The sequence below is a fragment of the Kogia breviceps genome, chromosome 4 (genome assembly GCF_026419965.1).
Source record: "Kogia breviceps isolate mKogBre1 chromosome 4, mKogBre1 haplotype 1, whole genome shotgun sequence".
Taxonomy (NCBI): Eukaryota; Metazoa; Chordata; class Mammalia; order Artiodactyla; family Physeteridae; genus Kogia; species Kogia breviceps.
The window spans coordinates 62329426-62350747 of NC_081313.1; the positions used below are offsets into that span (position 1 = coordinate 62329426).

Genomic DNA, 21322 nt, shown 5'->3' on the forward strand with positions numbered 1-21322 from the left:
CCACACACAGCAACGAAGACCCAATGAAGCCAAAAATAAATAATAAAATAAATTTATTTTAAAAACATACACAAAAAAATCCTCTCTTTTCCAACTACATATCTGTGTAAGGCTGGATGTTCTTCAACGACTTTTACCAAAACAATATACAGTTGACCTTTCAACAACTGGGGGTTAGGGGCACTAACCCCTGTGCAGTTGAAAATCTAAGTATAACGTCACAGTTGGCCACACCCAGGGATTCAACCACAGATCATGCAGCATCATAGTACGTATTTAGTGAACAAAATCCACGTATAAGTGGACCGTCACAGTTCAAATCCATGTTGTTCAAGGGGCAACTGTATTGCACAGGTTGAATGCAAAAGCAGATGTAATAATCTTTTTTTTTTTTTTTTGCGGTACGCGGGCCTCTCACTGTTGTGGCCTCTCCTGTTGTGGAGCACAGGCTCCGGACATGCAGGCTCAGAGGCAATGGCTCACGGGCCTAGCCATTCCGCGGCATGTGGGATCTTCCCGGACCGGGGCACAAACCCGCATCCCCTGCATCGGCAGGCGGGCTCTCAACCACTGCGCCACTGGGGAAGCCCCAGATGTAACAATCTAGCTATCTTCTATTAATAGGAAACACATACAAAAATATAAAACAGGGAGATTGGTTCAAGATGGCAGAGTAGAAGGATGTGAGCTCACTCCCTGTTGAGAGAGCACCGGAATCACAACTAACTGATGAACAAACATTGACAGGAAGACAATGGAACTGACCAAAAGAGATATCCCACATCCAAAGACAGAGGAGAAGCCGCAATGAGATGGTAGGAGGAGTGCAATCACAATAAAATCAAATTCTATAACCGCTGGATGGGTGACAAATTGGAGAATAATTATACCACAGAAGATGACCCACTGGAGTGAAGGTTCTGAGCCCCACGTCAGGCTTCCCAACATGGGAGTCTGGCAATGGGAGGAGGAATTCCCAGAAAACTGGAATTTGAAGGCTAGTGGGATTTCATTGCAGGACTTCAACAGGACTGGGGGAAACAGAGACTCCAGTCGTGGAGGGCACAAGCAAAGTAGTGTGTGTATCAGGTCCCAGAGGGAAGGAGCAGTGACCCTCATAGAAGACTGAACCAGACCTACCTGCTAGTGTTGGAGGGTCTCCTGCAAAGGCGGGAGGTGGCTGTGGCTCACCACAGGGACAAAGACAGTGGCAGCAAAAGTTCTGGGAAGTATCCCTTGGCGTGAGCCCTCCCAGGGTCCACCATTAGCCCCACCAAAGAGCTTGTAGCCTCCAGTGCTGGGTCGCCTCAGGCCAAACAACCATCAGGGAGGGAACTCAGCCCCACCCATCAGCAGACAAGCGGACTAAAGTTTTACTGAGCTCTGCCCACCAGAGCAACAGCCAGCTCTGCCCACCACCAGTCCCTCCCATCAGGAAGCTTACAAAAGCCTCTTAGATAGCCTTATCCACCAAGGGGCAGACAGCAGAAGCAAGAAAAACTACCATCCTGCAGCCTGTAGAATGAAAAACACATTCACAGAAAGATAGACAAAATGAAAAGGTAGAGGACTATGTATCAGATGAAGGAACAAGATAAAACCCCAGAAAAACAACAAAATGAAGTGGAGATAGGCAACCTTCCAGAAAAAGAATTCAGAATAATGACAGTGACGATTATCCAGGACCTCAGCAAAAGCCTGGAGGCAAAGATCAAGAAGATGGAAGAAATATTTAAGAAAGACCTAGAAGACTTAAAGAACAAACACCTAGAAGAATTAAAGAACAAACAAGCAGAGATGAACAATATAATAACTGAAATGAAAAATAAACTAGAAGGAATCAACAGCAGAATGACTGATGCAGAAGAATGGATAAATGGCCTGGAAGAAAGAATGGTGGAATTCACTGCCGCAGAACAGAATAATGAAAAAAGAATGAAAAGAAATGAAGACAGCCTAAGAGACCTCTGGGAAAACATTAAACATACCAACATTTGCATTATAGGGGTCCCACAAGGAGAAGAGAGAGAGAAAGCACCCAAGAAAATATTTGAAGAGATTATAGTCAAAAACTTCCCTAACATGTGAAAGGAAATAGCCACCCAAGCCCAGAAAGCACAGAGTCCCAGGCAGGATAAATCCAAGGAGAAACACACCAAGACACATAGTAATCCAATTGACAAGAATTAAAGACAAAGAAAAATTATTGAAATCAACAAGGGAAAAATGACAAATAACATACAAGGGAATCCCATATGGTTAACAGCTGATTTCTCAGCAGAAATGCTACAAGCCAGAAGGGAGTGGCACGATATGTTAAAAGTGATGAAAGGGAAGAACATACAACCAAGATTACTCTACCTGGCAAGGATCTCATTCAGATTTGATGGAGAAATCAAAAGCTTTACAGACAAGCAAGGGCTAAGAGAATTCAGCACCACCAAACCAGCTCTACAACAAATGCTAAAGGAACCTCTCTAAGTGGGAAACACAAAAGAAGAAAAGGACCAACAAAAACAAATCCCAAACAATTATGAAAATGGTAATAGGAACATACAAATTGATAATTACTTTAAATGTGAATGGATTAAATGTTCCAACAAAAAGACAAAGACTCGCTGAATGGATACAAAAACAAAAGCCATATATATGCTGTCTACAAGAGACCCACTTCAGACCTAGGGACACATACAGACTGAAAGTGAGGGGATGGAAAAAGATAATCCATGCAAATGTAAATCAAAAGAAAGCTAGAGTAGCAATACTCATTTCAGATTAAATAGACTTTAAAATAAAGAATGTTACAAGAGACAAGGAAGGACACTACACAATGATCAAGAGATCAATCCAAGAAGAAGATATAACAATTATAAATATATATGCACCCAACACAGGAGCACCTCAATACATAAGGCAAATTCTAACAGCTATAAAAGAGGAAATCGGGCTTCCCTGGTGGCGCAGTGGTTGAGAGTCCGCCTGCCAATACAGGGGACACGGGTTCGTGCCCCAGTCCGGGAAGATCCCACATGCCGTGGAGTGGCTAGGTCCATGAGCCATATACAGGCCGCTGAGGCTGCGCGTCCGGAGCCTGTGCTCCGCAACGGGAGAGACCACAGCAGTGAGAGGCCCGCGTACCGCAAAAAAAAAAAAAAAAAAAAAAAGGATATAGACAATAACACAATAATAGTGCGGGGACTTTTTAACACGTCACTTACACCAATGGACAGATAATCCAAACAGAATATTAATAAGGAAACAAAAGCTTTAAATGACACAACAGACCAGGTAGATTAATTGACATTTATAGGACATTCCATCCAAAAACGGCCGATTACACTTTCTTCTCAAGTGCACATGGAACATTCTCCAGGATAGATCACAGCTTGGGTCACAAATGAAGCCTCGGTAAATTTAAGAAAACTGAAATCGTATCAAGCATCTTTTCTGACCACAACGTTATAAGATTAGAAATCAATTACAGGGTAAAAACCGTAAAAAAACACAAACACATGGAGGCTAAACAATACGTTACTAAATAACCAAGAGATGGCTGAGGAAATAAAAAAATACCTAGAGACAAATGACAATGAAAACACGATGATCCAAAACTTATGGGATGCAGCAAAAGCAGTTCTAAGAGGGAAATCTCGAGCAATACAATCCTACCTCAATAAACAAGAAAAATCTCCAATAAACAATCCAACCTTACAGATAAAGGAAGTAGAGAAAGAAGACCAAACAAAACCCAAAGTTAGCAGAAGGAAAGAAATCATAAAGATCAGAGCAGAAATAAATGAGATAGAAACAAAGAAAACAACAGTAAAGATCAATAAAACTAAAAGCTGGTTCTTTGAAAAGATAAACAAAATCGGTAAACCTTTAGCCAGACTCAACAAGAAAAACAGGGAGAGGACTCAAATCAATAAAATTAGAAATGAAAAAGGAGAGGTTACAACAGACACCGCAGAAATACAAAGCATCCTAAGAGACTACTACAAGCAACTCTAGGCCAATAAAATGGACAACCTGGAAGAAATGGACAAATTCTTAGAAAAACACAACGTTCTGAGACTGAACCAGGAAGAAATAGAAAACATGAACAGACCAATCGCAAGTAATGAAATTGAAACTGTGATTAAAAATCTTCCAACACAAAAGTCCAGGACCAGATGGCTTCACAGGTGAATTCTATCAAACGTTTAGAGAAGAGCTAACACCCATCCTTCTCAAAGTCTTCCAAAAAATTGAAGAGGAAGGAACACTCCCAAACTCATTCCGTGAGGCGACCATCACCCTGATTCCAAAACCAGACAAAGATACTACAAAAAGAGAAAATTACAGATCAATATCACTTATGAATATAGATACAAAAATCCTCAAGAGTACTAGCAAACAGAATCCAATAATGCACTGAAAGGATCATACACCATGATTAAGTGGGATTTATCCCAGGGATGCAAAGGTTCTTCAATACATGCAAATCAATCAGTGTGATACACCATATTAACAAATTGAAGACTAAAAACCATACGATCATCTCAATAGATGCAGAAAAAGCTTTTGACAAAATTCAACACCTATTTATGATAAAAACTCTCCAGAAGGTGGGCATAGAGAGAACCTACCTCAACATAATAAAGGCCATATATGACAAACCCACAGCAAACATCATTCTCAATGGTGAAAACTGAAAGCATTTCCTTGAAGATCAGGAACAAGACAAGGATGTCCACTCTCGCCACTATTATTTAACATAGTTTTGGAAGTCCTAGCCACAGCAATCAGAGAAGAAAAGGAAAGAAAAGGAATACAAATTGGAAAAGAAGAAGTAAAACTGTCACTGTTTCCAGATGACTTGATACTATACATAGATAATCCTAAAGATGCCACGAGAAAATTACTAGAGCTAATCAATGAATTTGGTAAAGTTGCAGGATACAAAATTAATGCACAGAAATCTCTTCCATTACTATACACTAACAACAAAAGATCAGAAAGACAAATTAAGGAAACAATCCCATTCACCACTGCCACAAAAAGTATAAAATACCTAGGAATAAACTTACCTAAGGAGGTAAAAGACCTGTACTCAGAAAAGTATAAGACACTGATGAAAGAAATCAAAGATGACACAAACAGATGAAGAGAAATACCATGTTTTTGGATTGGAAGAGTCAATATTGTGAAAATGACTATACTACCCAAAGCAATATACAGATTCACTGCAATCCCTATCAAATCACCAATGGCATTTTTTTTATAGAATTAGAACAAAAAATCTTAAAATTTGTATGGAGACACAAAAGACCCCGAATAGCCAAAGCAGTCTTGAGGGGAAAAAACGGAGCTGGAGGAATCAGACTCCCTGACTTCAGACTATATTACAAAGCTACAGTAATCAAGACAATATGGTACTGGCATAAAAACAGAAATATAGAACAATGGAACAGTACAGAAAGCCCAGAGATAAACCCACGTACCTATGGTCAACTAATCTATGACAAAGGAGGCAAGGATATACAATGGAGAAGACAGCCTCTTCAGTAAGTGGTGCTGGGAAAACTGGACAGCTACATCTAAAAGAATGAAATTAGAACACTCCCTAACACCATACACAAAAATAAACTCAAAGTGGATTAAAGACCTAAATGTAAGACTGGACACTATAAAACCCTTAGAGGAAAACATAGGAAAAACACTCTTTGACATAAATCACAGTAAGATCTTTTTGGACCCACCTCCTACAGTAATGGAAATAAAAATAAAAATAAACAAATGGGACCTAATGAAACTTAAAAGCTTTTGCACAGCAAAGGGAACTGTAAACAAGATGAAAAGACAGCCCTCAAAATGGGAGAAATTATTTGCAAACAAATCAATGGAGAAAGGATTAATCTCCAAAATATATAAACAGCTCATGCAGCTCAATTAAAAAAACAAACAGCCCGATCAAAAAATGGGCAGAAGACCTAAACAGACATCTCTCCAAAGAAGACATACAGATGGCCAAGAGGCATATGAAAAGCTGCTCAACGTCACTAATTATTAGAGAAATGCACATCAAAACTACAGTGAGGTATCACCTCATACTGGTTAGAATGAGCATCATCAGAAAATCCACAAACAACAAATGCTGGGGACAGTGTGGAGAAAAGGGAACCCTCTTGCACTGCTGCTGGGAATGTAAATTGATACAGCCACTATGGAGAACAGTATGGAGGGTCCTTAAAAAACTAAAACTAGGGCTTCCCTGGTGGCGCAGTGGTTGAGAGTCTGCTTGCCGATGCAGGGGACACGGGTTTGTGCCCTGGTCCAGGAAGATACCACATGCCGCAGAGCAGCTGGGCCTGTGAGCCATGGCCACTGAGCCTGTGCGTCCGGAGCCTGTGCTCCGCAACGGGAGAGACCACAACAGTGAGAGGCCCGCATACCGCAAAAAAAAACCCCAAAAAAACCTAAAAATAGAATTACCATTTGACCCAACAATCCCACTACTGGACATATACCCAGAGAAAACCATAATTCAAAAAGACACATGTACCCCAATGTTCATTGCAGCACTATTTACAATAGCCAGTACATGGAAGCAACCTAAGTGCCCACTGACAGATGAATGGATAAAGAAGATGTGGTACATATATACAATGGAATATTACTCAGCCATAAAAAGGAATGAAATTGGGTCATTTATAGAGATGTGGATGGACCTAGAGACTGTGAAGTAAGAGTGAAGTACGTCAGAAAGAGAAAAACAAATATCGTATATTGCCACATATATGTGGAACCTAGAAAAATGGTACAGATGAACCAGTTTGCAAGGCAGAAATAGAGACACAGATGTAGAGAACAAACATATGGACACCAAGGGGGGAAAGCAGGGTGTGGGGGGTGTGATGAATTGGGACATTGGGTTTGACATGTATACACTGATGTGCATAAAATAGATAACTAATAAGAACCTGCTGTATAAAAATAATTAAATTTTAAAAATATAAAACAATGTCATTCTTGTTGTGTAATTCTCTTGTTTTGGAAAATACAGTTATTTTCCCCAAGTTATTTACATTAATATGTAATGGAATTATTATTGCTATTTTTCAAGAATAAAAATAGTTTAAAATTTCTATTTTAATTTCTGACATAGTAAATTTTGAAAGATATAACCACACAAACGTAAGCTCTAAGGGGCCTTCAATTTTTAAGCATGTACAGAGGTCCTAAAACCAAAAAGTTTGAGAAGGACGTTATGTCTGACAGTGATCATTGTTATGAGGAAAATAGGGAGATAGTGACAGGTGACTCTTTAGAGAGGATGGCAAAAGAAAGCTTCTTTGAGGAGGAGATACTTGAGCAGAAATCTGAATAAAATAAGAGAGTAAGAGAGAGCCTTGCAAAAATTTGAGGCAGGGCCATCTAGGCATAAGGAATAAGAATGCAAAGGCCCTGAACTTGCTAGGTAAGTTTGAAGGCCACATGGAAACCAGCGTGGCCCTTGTCACAGCTCCAGTGCTGAGGGATGATACTGCACCCACTGCTGGTGCACAAGGGGGGTCCTTGGTGGCTTCCCTCATTGCCTACCCAAACACTCCCTTCCCTACAATGTTACCCCTCTCCCCCGGCCCCAATCCCTTGTCCTTGCTTAGACAGGGAGATGCTCTTCTCTAGGAAGTGGGGTGGAGTCTCACATTTAATTCTTCACCGACACCAGCTTTCCCTAGCACTCACTGGGCACTCCTGATTTCCCTAGAATAAATGGGACTCTGGGGACACCAAAGGTTGACAGTGCCAGTTCTCAACCCCGCCATGACTCTCTGGCACCTCCATCAGCTGGCAGGTGGGCAGCAAGCAATTATTAATAAATGGTAAAAAGAAAAAATGTGTTTGCAAATGATTTACTTGCTTTTATAATTTAAAGCATAGTAGCCCAAAGCTCAGAAAATTAAATCCCATCCCAGCTCTTTCACTAACCATACACTAAACACTCAGCAACTGTCATGGTAATACTGTAAGCATTGTCATCAATAACACATCATGCCCTCTCACCTACATCTCAATACACTTTCTTGAGGAGATGGGGTGGCACTATACAGAAAATGCACCTAAGCCTGGGCCTGCCCCCTGGAGTGGGATGTGGTACATATGAACATCAAATGACATGTATGCTGGTTCTAATCTATAGTTCTGCTGGTGCTATTACATACTGATTTATCACTGATTTTCTCAGATTCAAATACTGACTACTCAAACCAGACAGATTTTTGCCTCGTTTTGTTTTAAATTCATGGCAATAAACAGATACAAAGTAAACACAAAAACAAAACAAAAACCCTTCAAACTCACCATCTTTTATTTTTAATTTATTATAAGCTACTTACTATTAAATAGTTTTCTCATAAGCTTTGACATTGTCTTGAATTTCATTTTTTTGTGTGTCTGTCCAGAGCCAATACCTTTGGAATTGTCCCTGCTGTTGCTTGATTTCATGATACCTTTCCATGCCCTCCTAAAAGAACAATGTGGAATATCTTAAATGTTAAATTAAAGTGGGTTTATTTTGAAGGTGATAATATGTTCGCTATCTTGATTATATGGTAACGGCTTCACAGGCATATACATATCAAAACTTATCAAATTGTATACTTGAAATACGCATAGTTTATTGCATGTCAATTATACCTCAATAAAGCTGTTTAAAAATGAGTTTAATTTTTCTATTTAGATTTTTATACCTTGCAGAAATAATTGGACACTTTCATTGGGATATATGCTAGATGCCCTTCATTTGCCCTCCAAATCCCCAATCTGCCTTCTGTCCTCTCTCCAGCCTGGGAAGTTGACCTACTGGGGCTAAATCAAAGGGCTCCTGCACCTTCTGGTTCTGACTGGGTTCAGCCAATGGGGAGCCCAGACTGGGATTGGAAGGAGGGAAGAGGTGAGTGGCACTGAGCTGCCAGACTGTCTGTATCCTACAGGCCATCCCAAAGGTGGCCTTCTTTACAGGACTCTGTTTCTAGGTTCTGGTCACTCCTCTTTCCTTTCTTCCCCCTGGTCTAGGGGTAGTAACAGCTCCAGTGGGTTATACACTATGCCTTGTGTTTCCCCACCACATTCATACCTTTTCAAATAGTCCCTTTGCAAATAAACCCTCCCTAAATTATCCTAATTTGAATGTGCCATCTTTTTCCAGCTGGGATCCTGAATAATAAGGATGTTACAATACCCAGGCTGGGAAAGGGAAACATTGCTCTCTAAACATACACACACACACACACACACACACACACACACATCTCTCAGATAATAGAAGGATTCTGTCCACGGTTAACGCTAGAAGTTTCCTTGATAGAAAATTAATCCTGGGTTCAAAAACTTCATAATATATACTAATTGGCAATAGCAGAGGATAAAGAAGGATAATATTTTATGGAGTTCAAAAGACCAGGTGGAAATAAACGTTATATGCAAATTTCTTTAAATGGAAAGCTCATCCATCACATGCAGAGAATGGTCTCCGATCACTCTAATGCACTGCCAAAGGATGCTGTGTGATTCACTTTTCTGAGGCCACATGGGCACCACACCAGGTAGTCAGCTGAAGCCTGCCTCTATTACCTGCAATCATACAGAGTAGGGAACATTCTTTTCAGTTCCTGAGAATTTATTCGACAGAACATTTTTATGGCATTACTGGGGGAGGGGAAGCCAAAGTCTGGATGATGGCCAAAAACATGTTTTTGGTCTGTTCAAACACTGTTTGAAATAAGGAAACTGTAGTGTGTAGAGAAGCAGTAAACAGGCAAATGCAGAGCTGCTTCCAACCCAGCACTTGAGTTTAGCACAGAACTGGAGAGCCACACCATGCTTCATGGGAAAGAATGATAACAAAGCACCAAGAAGAATCAAAAGAAAAAATAAGCGTCACTTGGGCAACCCAACAGCATCTAAAACACTTTCATTTTAACACCCACCTTCAGTGTTTGGAGAGTAGGCATTGAATGGAGAGGTCCTATAGATAATATATGAAAGTCCAAAGGGGCTACTCTCTTTCTTCCACGTGTAGCTATCTCTTCCTCACTAAACCAAATCTTTGAAAAACAGCTTCTCCTAAGATTTTACTTGACTGTCAAGGATTCCCTCCACAAAGGCAAAGGGTCTACAAATTCAGTAAAGGACCTGGCTTATCTCTGAGTTCTTTCTATGAGATAACTGATGAGAAATCCTTGTTTACATGGTTTGTTGCATGTAAAGATTTATTTGATCCTGTAAGTTATTCTGTCCCCTGTAGACCTGGAATACACTATCAGAGTGGTCTCATGAGCATAAAAGAAAAAACCACTCTCCTGGAAGGGGGACGAGGAGGATGGATCCCACAACAGAACCTTTTTATTTCAGCTACACTTACAATAAACTCTCCCAGGGGCCAAGTGACCCACTGCTACATACGTGGCAATGGATGCTATTTCTCTCCAAACCTCAATAGTGTTGAGACAACATCCAGGTGAACAGAGGAAGATTCTATCCTGTCAGTCTGACCTGCGCAAGATGAACTCATTGCAACCATGTATTTGCGCAATACCTCCTCCTGCAATACTTGAAAAACCAGAAAAACAGGCAGCTCTACTATTCCACTTTATACACCAGAGAGCCTAGAGGGAAGCTTCATGACCAGAACACAATCACAGAACATGCTGGTGGCTGGCCAGGAGTTCGGAACTGCCAGCCTGGGCCTGGGACAGAACACTACAGGTTTTAACCATGGTCAAGTACCACTCAGGCCACCTTAGGGTTTATTCCTGAAGATGCCCCAAAGAACAAATGGATAGTGGAGAATCTGCTCCCTTCCCCCTAAGCCTTCTAAAAAGCCGTCAGCTGCCCATGCTGCTGAAGCCAAGAGCTACAGAACACACATTACGTGTGTTAGGGGCCTGGCTTTGCCATCTGGCCTGGTCTTTCAGAACTCAGGCTGTAGAACTGGCTGGTATCACTAACAGTTTTAAAGGTCTATTTATTTTGGTGTTGATTAGCAGAGTATAAATGTGACTAAACCACAAAGGGATGTTGTTTGTAAAAGGAATAAATAAGGCAAAAACTGCTTTAGTGCCTTCCTCTGTTTAAATTATAAATCCAACCAAAAGCCCAAAATGAAAAGGAAGGAAAATATGGAGGAAAAAGACTTTTTAGAAAAGTGATATGCTTAAGGGAACAAAAACAGTTACCAGACAGTAACAGCTTATGCTCAAAGTGATTCCTGGAATAACAAACCTCAAATGTCAATCAACCAAAAAACCCCATAAGTCAATGATGGGTCATATTCCACTCAACCCCAAACTTATTTCCTCCTTTCCAGTTACTTGGGAAGTAAAAAGGTAAAAATCAGATTTTTTTTTTTTTTTTTTTTTTTTTTTTAGTATCTTCAACACTAAGACACTAAAGACTAAGATGAAGGCCTCCAGCTGCCCCTTCCATTTTGGGAAAATGCTCCTGGGCTCTGGCTAGGCTTAGGAAGGACACCTGGCTTCAGCAAAACAGAAGACTCATCAGAGCAAGTCATCCCCAGGGCTCTTTGCATTAAAACCCTGATGTGTTTTAGCAGGTGGCCATCTTGTTTATCAGTATGGAGCTGATGCATCCTTTACTTCTCCTCTTAAATGAGCACAGGAATAAAGACTAGCAAGTTCTTTATCTTTGGAGGCACCTATGGCCTCTGGACTACATGTTCCTCTTATCACTCACTCTTTGGATGCCTTTGCCAGGAAGTCGTATGACTACATCTTTCCCCAAGACTCGCCCCTTTCTTTCAACTCTTGACTCCTCTTTGCCCCACTTCTAATCTTAGAGGCCAGGGAGAGGTAACCAGGGACAAGAGACACTGAGAGGCAAGCACTTGGAGGGCTGATAAAGAATGGGCAGGCAGGATACTGAAGGCAATGAGAAAAAGCAGCAGGGAGGTGAGGGCAACCCCAGGCAGAACTGCTTCCTCTTTCACGCCACAGTATGCAATGCCCTATTCTGCCTGCAGCCGTGGGTTTTCCCTGCTCACATTCTTTAAGCAAACTTGAAGCAAAAGTCAAAAATTACCCACAATGCTCCCGCACAGCCTCTTTCCTAGATTTCCTGTTCAAGGTTCTGCTTCAGGTGTGAGTGAAAAGGCGTGAAAGTGTCTTGTCCATTTATCAATGTGATTAAGAGAAATGTGGCGTGGGTCCCTTAAGAATGAAACCTCGGCATCATCTTTCATTGTTTCTATCCTCTGCCACGGTTTCAGACTTCTGGTGGAGTGGCCCCCTCAGGTCCCAAGGTAAGAATGTTCCCAGGTGAAGACCAAAGTTACTTTACTCTTTTTTTTCCCAGAAGGAAGTGTTTCTACTAAGGCCTACGAGTTTTGTTACCCTTTCACCTTTTTAATTTCTTAATTCTTAAAAAGGAAGCCAGGGCGCTAGAAATGACCTGTCAACCCTAAGCAGTTAAGACAGTGAGCTCTTTCAGGAAACGCACAGGTGTTAAAGCACTTAGCACATCCATTCATTGACTTGCTCAACACCAGGTGCTTCTCCAGGTCAGAGACAAGTGAGGCAATCTCATGGAGAAGCCGGACCTGAGAACAGACAACCACGCTTAAAATGTGAACTAGGAGTGCAGAGGTGTAATGAACATTTTGTGCTGAATAAAGTCAATTTGTAAGAATAAGGAAATTCAGTATTTTCAAGTCTTTTGTTTGAACTAAAAGGGGTATACAAATTCTATTAGAAAAGCTGAAGGATTTTTATTTATTCTCCCACTCTTATAAACATCTTTATTATATGTGTTTTTTACTTTTTATTTTTTTGGTACCCCAGGTGGGACACGAACTCACAATCCCTGGCTTAGGATGTGTGTGGTTTTTTTTAAAATATATTTGACATAAAACATTGTATAAATTTAAGGTATACCACATGTTAATTTGATACATTTATACATTATGATAGGATTGCCATTGTAGTGATAATTAGAACTTCTATCATATTATATAATTATACTTTCTTTTACAGGTTGGAATCATTAAGTTCCAGTTTCCTAGCAAGTTCAATGGTTATAATACAATATTTTTGTCTGTATTCACTATGCTGTGCATTAGATCTCTAAGTCTCATTTGCTATCTGTTGCAAGTTTGTACTCTTACACAACTGTCCTAACTCTGTCCTAACAGAGACAATGTAGTACTGGCATAGGATAAACATAAGGGTAAAAATACTCACAAATCATATATCTGAAAAGGGTTTAGTATCCAGAATATACAAAGTTCTGGCAAGGAGGTGGGGAAATTAGAACCCACATACATTGTTGGTGGGAATGTAAAATGGCACAGCTGCTATGGAAACAGTTTGGCAGTCCCTCAAAAAGTTAAACATAGAGTTGCCATATTATCTAGCATTCTACTCCTAAGTATATACCCTAGAAAACAGAAAAAAATATATATGTTCATACAAAACTTCTACATGGATGTTCACAGTGGCATTATTCATAATAGACAAAAAGTAGAACAATCCAATGTCCATCAACTGATGAACCGATAAGTAAAATGTTGGTATATTCACACAATGGGATATTATTCAGCCATGAAAAGGAATAATACATATTACAACATGGATGAAAAGACATTTATTGTATGAGTCCATTTTATATGAAATGTCCAGAACAGGCAAATCCATAGAGATAGAAAGTAGATCAGTGGCTGCCAGGAACTAGGGCAAGAGAAGAATGGGGAGGAACTGCTAATGGGTTTCATCTGGGGTGATAGAAATGTTCTGAAACTAGACAGTGGTGATAGTTGCACTACCTTCTGGATATATGAAAAACCAATGACTTATATATTTAAAATGATTAATCTTATGGCATGTGAAATATAACTTAAAAATACTTATATAGGGAAATAAGTATATCATATATTGCTGGTAAGAATGTAGATTGCTACAACCTACTGAAGTACAATTTTGCAATATTTATCAAAATTACAAATGCCTCTACACTTAAACCCAGAAAATTCCTTTTCTAAGAATTTACCCTACAGATATATATTCAAACATGTGCAAAATGACATAAGTACAAGGTATTGACTTCAGCATTCTCTGATATATCAAAAGGCTGGAAACAACCTGCATGTCCATCATTATGTGACTAGTTAAATAAATTATGGGGCTTCCCTGGTGGCGCAGTGGTTGAGGGTCCGCCTGCCAATGCAGGGGACACGGGTTCGTGCCCCGGTCCGGGAAGATCCCACATGCTGCGGAGCGGCTGGGCCCGTGAGCCATGGCCACTGAGCCAGTGCGTCCAGAGCCTGTGCTCCACAACGGGAGAGGCCACAACAGTGAGAGGCCCATGTACCAAAAAAAAAAAAATTAAATTAAAAAAAATAAATTATGATATATCCATCTAACAAAATATTATACAGCCATAAAAAATAATGAGGATACTCTTTATGTAACAATATGAAATTATTTCAAATGTTAAGTTAAAAAAATGAGGTACAAAACATTATGAAGAGTATGCTACCATTCTGATCATTTTGGAATTTGTAGAAATAGGGAATCACTATGCCGTATACTAGGAACTAATATAGTGTTATAGGTCAGTTATACTCCAACAAACAAACATACACAGAAATAGAGATCAGACTTGTGGTTAGCAGAGGTGGCGGGGAGGATAGATTGGATGAAGGTAGTCAGAAGGTACAAACTTCCAGTTATAAGATAAATAAATACTAAGGAAGTAATGTACAACATGATAAATACAATTAACACTGCTGCATGTTATATATGAGAATTGTTAAAAGAGTGAACCCTAAGTGTTCTCATCACAGGAAAAATTTGTTTCTTTTCTTTTTTATGAGATGATGGATGTTCACTATACTTATTGTGGTAATCATTTCATGGTGCATGTTCATCAAGTCATTATGCTGTACACCTTAAACTTACACAGTGCTGTATGTCAATTACATATCAATGAAAATGAAATAAAAAAGAACCCCCCCAAAAAAAGAGTATGCTACCATTCATATCAAAGGAGAGGGAGGAATATCTACATATATATTTGCTTGTATATGCATAAAATACTTTTGGAAGGATATATACAATTTACATAGTGTTGTTTGCCTCCAAAGATAGGTAACTGGATGCCTAAGGAACAGAATGTGTGTTTGTGTGTGTGTGCGCGCACACCTGTGTATAGGGAGAGATTTTTTTGAAACTTTTGAGTTTTTAAACCATGTGAATGGATTTCCTATTCAAAATGTAAATAAAATATAGATTTTATAAAAGATTTTAAAAATAGTGAATGAATGAGTCTGTGGGAAGGCTGTGGGAAGAAAACTAACTTAAGTATATGGAGACCTGAATTTTAGTTCCTGGATTACCAGTAACTACTTAGCTCATCTGCTGATCAATCTCCCTCTCCCCTCCATCTAAACTCTATGAAATTTTCACCAAAGTATGCAAGTTTTAAAAGGTTCAAATGTGAGGATTCGGAACAATTAAATGTCTCAATATAAAAGGTTGAATTCACGTTCCTTTTTAAACAAGTTCCTAGCCGCGCAGCAAACAGCTCCTGCAACTTGTAAGGCAGTGTTGGGCAAGATTAATCTCTCTTTCTACCAGTAGATGGAGATAGTGGGTAAATGATGTGCTTTTGCCAAGTTAGAAGCTTACTCTAGTGGACACAGGAGCCATAGAGTCAAAAAAATTTACAGCTAGAAAGAGCCTTAGAGTTCAGCCCAACTCCCGTATTTTACAGACGTGGAAAATGATGTCCTTCGAGGTCAGAGTCTGAAGGCTGACATGGCAAAGACTGAAACCCACATCTTACAACTCTTAACTGGTCCTCTTCACTAAATACTCTTATAAGCTAAAAACCTAAAATTCAGCATTTATTGGGAATACAAAGTTCAATCAGTCAAAACTTGTTTATCACTTAGTGCCTTTCTAATCTAAAGTTAGATGATTAAGGAAGGTGGCACCTCTATTAAAGCATGATTGTTAGGTTCACAGATATGACTATTAAGCAGTTCTTTCAAGTACCTAATTTTGAAATAGTCAACAAATTTCCTCATTTTATTGTCTAAAATTATGCACAACACATGACTCATTTTGAAATGAAACTCTCTCCCCATTTTCACTTTACATTTAACATAAGGAATTCCTAACTTGAAATCTAATGGGTTAATTTTTTTCACTGAGATGTTTAGGAATGACCTATATGTCAAAAAATAAGAGAGATTAGTTAGTAAATCTGAAGCAGCTCTTGTGATGATGTTTTTAATAATTCTGAGTAGGCAATGTAGTGTAGTGGTTATAGAGCTACTGCCTGGTTCAAATCCTGATCCACAACTTACCAGCCCTGTGACCCTGGGCAAGTTTCTTAACCCCTTCCTCAGTTTCTTTGTTATCAAATAGGGATGATAATAGTAGTACCTACTTCATCGGGTTGCTGTGTTAAATTAACTAATACATGTAAAATGCCTAGAATGGTACCAGAATATAGTACCTGAGGCCAGTGAGGCTCCTTGGCTCCCAGAAATACTGACTCTTTTAAAAGAGGATGCTTGCTAACCAAAGATAATTTCTAATTACGTCTCTTGAACTCAAACAGAATAAAACAGGGGAGAAAAGCCAAGGAAAATATTTGGGGAGGCTAGCTTGCTACACTGATTGGCCTCTAAATGCTTTTGGATAAGCAGCCTCCACCTTTCCTTCACTTCTTAACCTCAGGGTACTCTAAATACTCGGTTTTTTGTTTTGTTTTGTTTCTTCCCAAGATGGAATGTTGGTGACTGATCAGGGAGGATGTTTGGAGGCAAAAGCAGTCTGAACAAGTTTTTTAAGTGTGGTATTTGCTTTCCTGTTCAAGACTGTTGGAAGGGAAGAAGTTGGAGAAATGAATGGCCCTCCCATTCTTCTGCAATTTGAGTTCAGTTCTCTTACTTCAGATCAAATGCAGAACCATTTGGGCAGACCCTGTCTTCCCTCCTTTCCCTTCTTTATTCAGATGCTCTTTTACTCCTACAAAGTGTCCAGTGTGACATTTGTATCAGAGCAGAGATTCCTGATTCCAAGTAGCAGCCAGTTAGAATTGTGGAAAGTACTTAGGGCTGATGGTGAAGGGAACCATCCTTTACCTCCACTGCAAACCTTGACTTACTTTTCAGTCCGTAGTAAAACTCTATCATTTCTGTTTCTAAAAGTCTTCAGACCACTGTGCAAATCTTTATTGCAAGTGAACCCTCCCTTCCCTTGGTCTCAGGACAACATGAGGCTAGGGTTGATCTGAAAGGCTACATGAACACAGATTTGGGAGGGCAAGGTTCAGGCACATCCCTGTGACTTTCACAGTAAGGGCCCAAAGTATGGCTGTTGAATAAACAGTGCATACAAACACTACCTGTTTATTGTATATTTAACATGGTCATAATCACAAAATGTCAATCTTATTCAAATTAAGAAAAAAAAAGAGTCCAATTTTAGAGGCCTGAGATGACTAGTGGATGCAGGAAAGGCACAAAACCCAGTTTTACCACTTTCTAGCTGTGTGATACTGCCAACTAAAAACTGGAACTTGCCATCTGTCTCTACAAGGACTAAGTCACTGGCCACTGCAGCCGCTGACCTTCAACACACCCTGGAAGGAGTTCAGGGTGGAGATCAGGAATGAGGCACTCTATGCTCTGGGAAAAACTGGCAGAAGAGGTCTTCAGATAGTTAGATATTTTCAGGAGAACATTTTGAGCCCAATTCTTGCATCTCCTCATATCTAGAAAAGCACTAAAATCATTAACAGTGACACCTGCTCCTCGTGACTAGCAGCAAGCCTCCACCAAAACGTGTACTTGACTGCACGCACCACCTTCACTAAAATCATATGTAACCTGACCTTCCCCCCTACCTCTTTGGAGCAGTGTCTGAGAGCTATCTGAAATGCTATCTCCCAGGCTATAGCCCTCATTTTGCTCCAAATAAAATTTAATTCACAACTCTTACATTGTGCACTTTTTTCAGTTAATAATTCTTAACATGTCCTTGAACCTCTACAGGTTTACTGCCTAATGTGTAAAAGGGGATTAAAAATAACAGCTACCTCACAGGTTGTTTCAAGAATTAACTTTAAAAACAGTAAAGCACCATGCAAATGTTCTTGATATTCTTCGTTATCTAATATATGCGTGATCCCTACAAATATACTTTACTCTGTTAACTACAGAGTTTTAAAAGAGATAATGAAGATGCTCAGAGGCGTTCAATACAGGTTACATCTGAAGGGAAAGTCAGCAGCCCAAGAAAAATCAACTTGGTTTTCATTCCAGGGCTGCTGAGAAGTTGGAAAAATAAATCTTTGGTAGGGCAGTCCTAACCTATGACCGCTGGGTTTACAGAAACCAAAAGCGCACCCACTGCGGGATCTCCTTCGTTTTAACGCTCCTCCTCACCCAGCTTTCCTGGCTCCCCATCTCTCTCTGCTTCACTCCTGGGTGCTCCGCCTGCTCGCTCTCCATCCTCCCACTTCAAGACCGCTCGGCAAAGCCCATTCGGACCTTCAGCCTACTGACTCGCAGTGCCCCGCAACTGGCATTGCCCAGAAACCCCTTCACCCCGACCTTTTGAAAACGGAAGACAGCAACACCACCCGGAGAGGTGGGGCGCTGGGGGAAGAGCGGCGCCCTAGAGCCAGGCATGCGCAGAGGCCGCCGCGGGCTGCGGGCCTGAGAGAAGCGAGGACAGCTCTGCTAGGGCCAGAAGCCGCCTCTTTGGGACCCGGTTCGGGGAACCAATCCCGGCTGACCGGCACCCGCTCAGGGCTCGGGGCCCACTTCTAAGAGGCTCGCGGGCCGGCCGGGCCGCCGGGGGCGCTGCGTACCTGGTAGCGGCCGGTGAGCAGCTGGCTCCGCGACGGCGTGCACAGCGGCTGCGTGTAGTAGTTGTCTAGCAGCACCCCGGCGGCCGCCAGCGCGTCCAGGTGCGGCGTGCGGATTTCCGAGCCGTGGAAGCCCACGTCGTTCCAGCCCAGGTCGTCCGCCAGCACGAAGACGAGGTGGGGCGGCCGGCCGGTCCCGGCGCCTGAACCCGGCGGCGGCGGCAGCAGCAGCAGGAGCAGCGGAAGGACGGCGGGGAGGAGCGGCCTCCGCGGCCCAGGGCCTCGGGGCAGGCTCGCCGCGCTGCGCGGGCCCATCCTGCGCCGCCCGCGGTGCCCGCTCCTGTGGCGTCCCCGGGCCCCGGGCCCCGCTTATAGAATCAGGAACTGGGCGGCCGGGCCCTGCCACGCCCCGGCACGGGATTTCACCCCCAGCAGGCCGCGGGCAGGAGAGGCCCGGCGCCGGAGCCTCCGCCGCCTCTGACCCGAGCCGGGGCCGTGTGGTGGGGGAGGAGCCAGCGGAGAAGAACTCGGGCAGCCCTTGCTGCCGTGCTCCGTGGAAACTCCGTTGATGCTTGATAGGAGCTAAGATCTCTTACCTTTCCACCGAAAGAGCTTTGCCTCGTGGCATCGTAAAAGAGGAGCAGATTTGTTCTTTGTACTAACTCTTCACAGCTTACAAAGCATATTTCACAGCCCTCATCTCTTTAAATCTCGGAGCAACCCTGGCAGCTAGGAATCACAATTATTGCCTTTTTTCTTTTTTCTTTTTTTTTCCAGAATAAACAAGCTTGTAGTTGGTTGGGCCTAACCCAAACCCAGTTCCGACTCCAGATCTTGAGCTACGAGGTTTTAAAGGTCGTGAAAGAATCATTTCTAGCAGAATTATTTCTATCAAAAGAACCCAGCCTCGTGCAGGTGGGGAGACGATGATGAGGCAGAGGTCTGGGTGATGTTTCCGATTCATTTAAGAATAGCGTACGCCTGTGAAACCATTTCCTCCCCACTAGCAAAAAGGGGTCAAATACACACTCCGACTGCACGGTGCCCTTTTGAAGGTGCAGTTTTACTTAGGCTGCCCTGGCTCTTGATTGGCGTGCTGTGTGGCCATTGAGTAGCTTATTAGTTTGTCCGGTTCATGAGCCCTTTAAGAGCTGGCTCTCCCAGAATCAAGGAGTGAACCAAAGAAGTATAGTATCTAATTTGCCTGAAATAACCTGTGGATGGAAGGAAAAATTCCCTTAGCCACAGGCTCATTGAATTGAAGTTAGCTTTATGACCAGTATATTCCCATTGTCATCAAGACTGCCTACTCTGTGTCTGGAGATACACAATAACTGTTAACAGTTGTAGGGAAAGAAATTTTGCACAGCATCCTTTCAAGTTATCTGCATCTGATTCCATGGGAATCGTTTTACAACTTTATAGGCTGTAGATAACCGGTAGCAATGGAAACTAATTCTTGTTTATACAAATGCAAATGAATTCTATCCAGTGGAGTGGCATCCTCACCACCGCCGGAAAAAAGTTTTGCCTCCACTTACACATTTATTTAATATTCCTGATCTGGTCCTTGGATTGTCCTTTGAACTGGTGTTAACACCTTACCCGTTTTCTCATTAATGTTAAATAAAATCTTTAACGTGTTCATTTTTATATATGTATTAGGGTCACGATTTTATCTTTTTTTGAAAATTATTCTTTAATATGTGGGATTTCCCTCTTACATACATAGAATTTATTTTTTTCTTTTTATGAAGTAGATTAGTTTATGTTACATCCACTTTTCACCACTGGTGGAATCAATGAAATTTAACAGGAAAAAATTTTTAAATTTAGCATTAAAGTAAAAATAAAAATTTTGAAGCGCTGTTTGACTCTCATTAGGTTAAGGGTTGAAAATTCCATTTAAAGACCCTGTAGGAGATCTTATAGGGCTGAGAATTTTCCACGGTGGCACTTGCACGCCCCTCTCTCCGTAACTGTTCCTCTCTAGGCTTCCTGATAGAAATCAAATTGCCGGAACAATGGCTGCTAATCTGCAGGAACAATTCCTCCTTTGACCAACTGCTCCAGAAACTACTAAACTTTCACTGAGCCTTCCCATGTCCGGAATTTTCAAATAAAAGCTTATGCAAATAGTGCTCTGGAAATGTGCGCATCAGCTAATTAAAAAGCTAACGAATTCTATTTTTAATCTATGTATTGAACACCCATGATGTGCAGTACTGGCTAGTTATTGTAAAATCTCTGAAATGGAGTTAGTCTTGTTTCCTAATGATTAGATTCAGATTATGGGTTTGAGCAGAAATACTGCAAAAATGATGTTGTCTTCTCAATGCTTCATATTGAGGCACATGTTGATTTGCTTTAGGATTTGATAACTTTGTTAAGGCCACCATTTCTCCCTGTAAAGTTACTATTTTCCCCTTGTAATTAATCATTT

The 21322-nt window shown here is 41.2% G+C and overlaps 1 protein-coding gene across 1 annotated transcript in view; it reads right to left on the reverse strand.

Annotated features, from left to right (window-relative positions):
* The window catches only part of ARSB (arylsulfatase B), a 177412-nt gene extending 158069 nt beyond the window's left edge, over window positions 1–19343 (reverse strand). Inside the window, exon 1 of the mRNA XM_059061387.2 lies at window positions 18883–19343. Coding sequence (XP_058917370.1) covers window positions 18883–19194 — 312 coding nt within the window. The 5' untranslated portion in view covers window positions 19195–19343. The remainder of the gene's footprint in view (window positions 1–18882) is intronic.
* Window positions 19344–21322: the final 1979 nt, after the last annotated feature.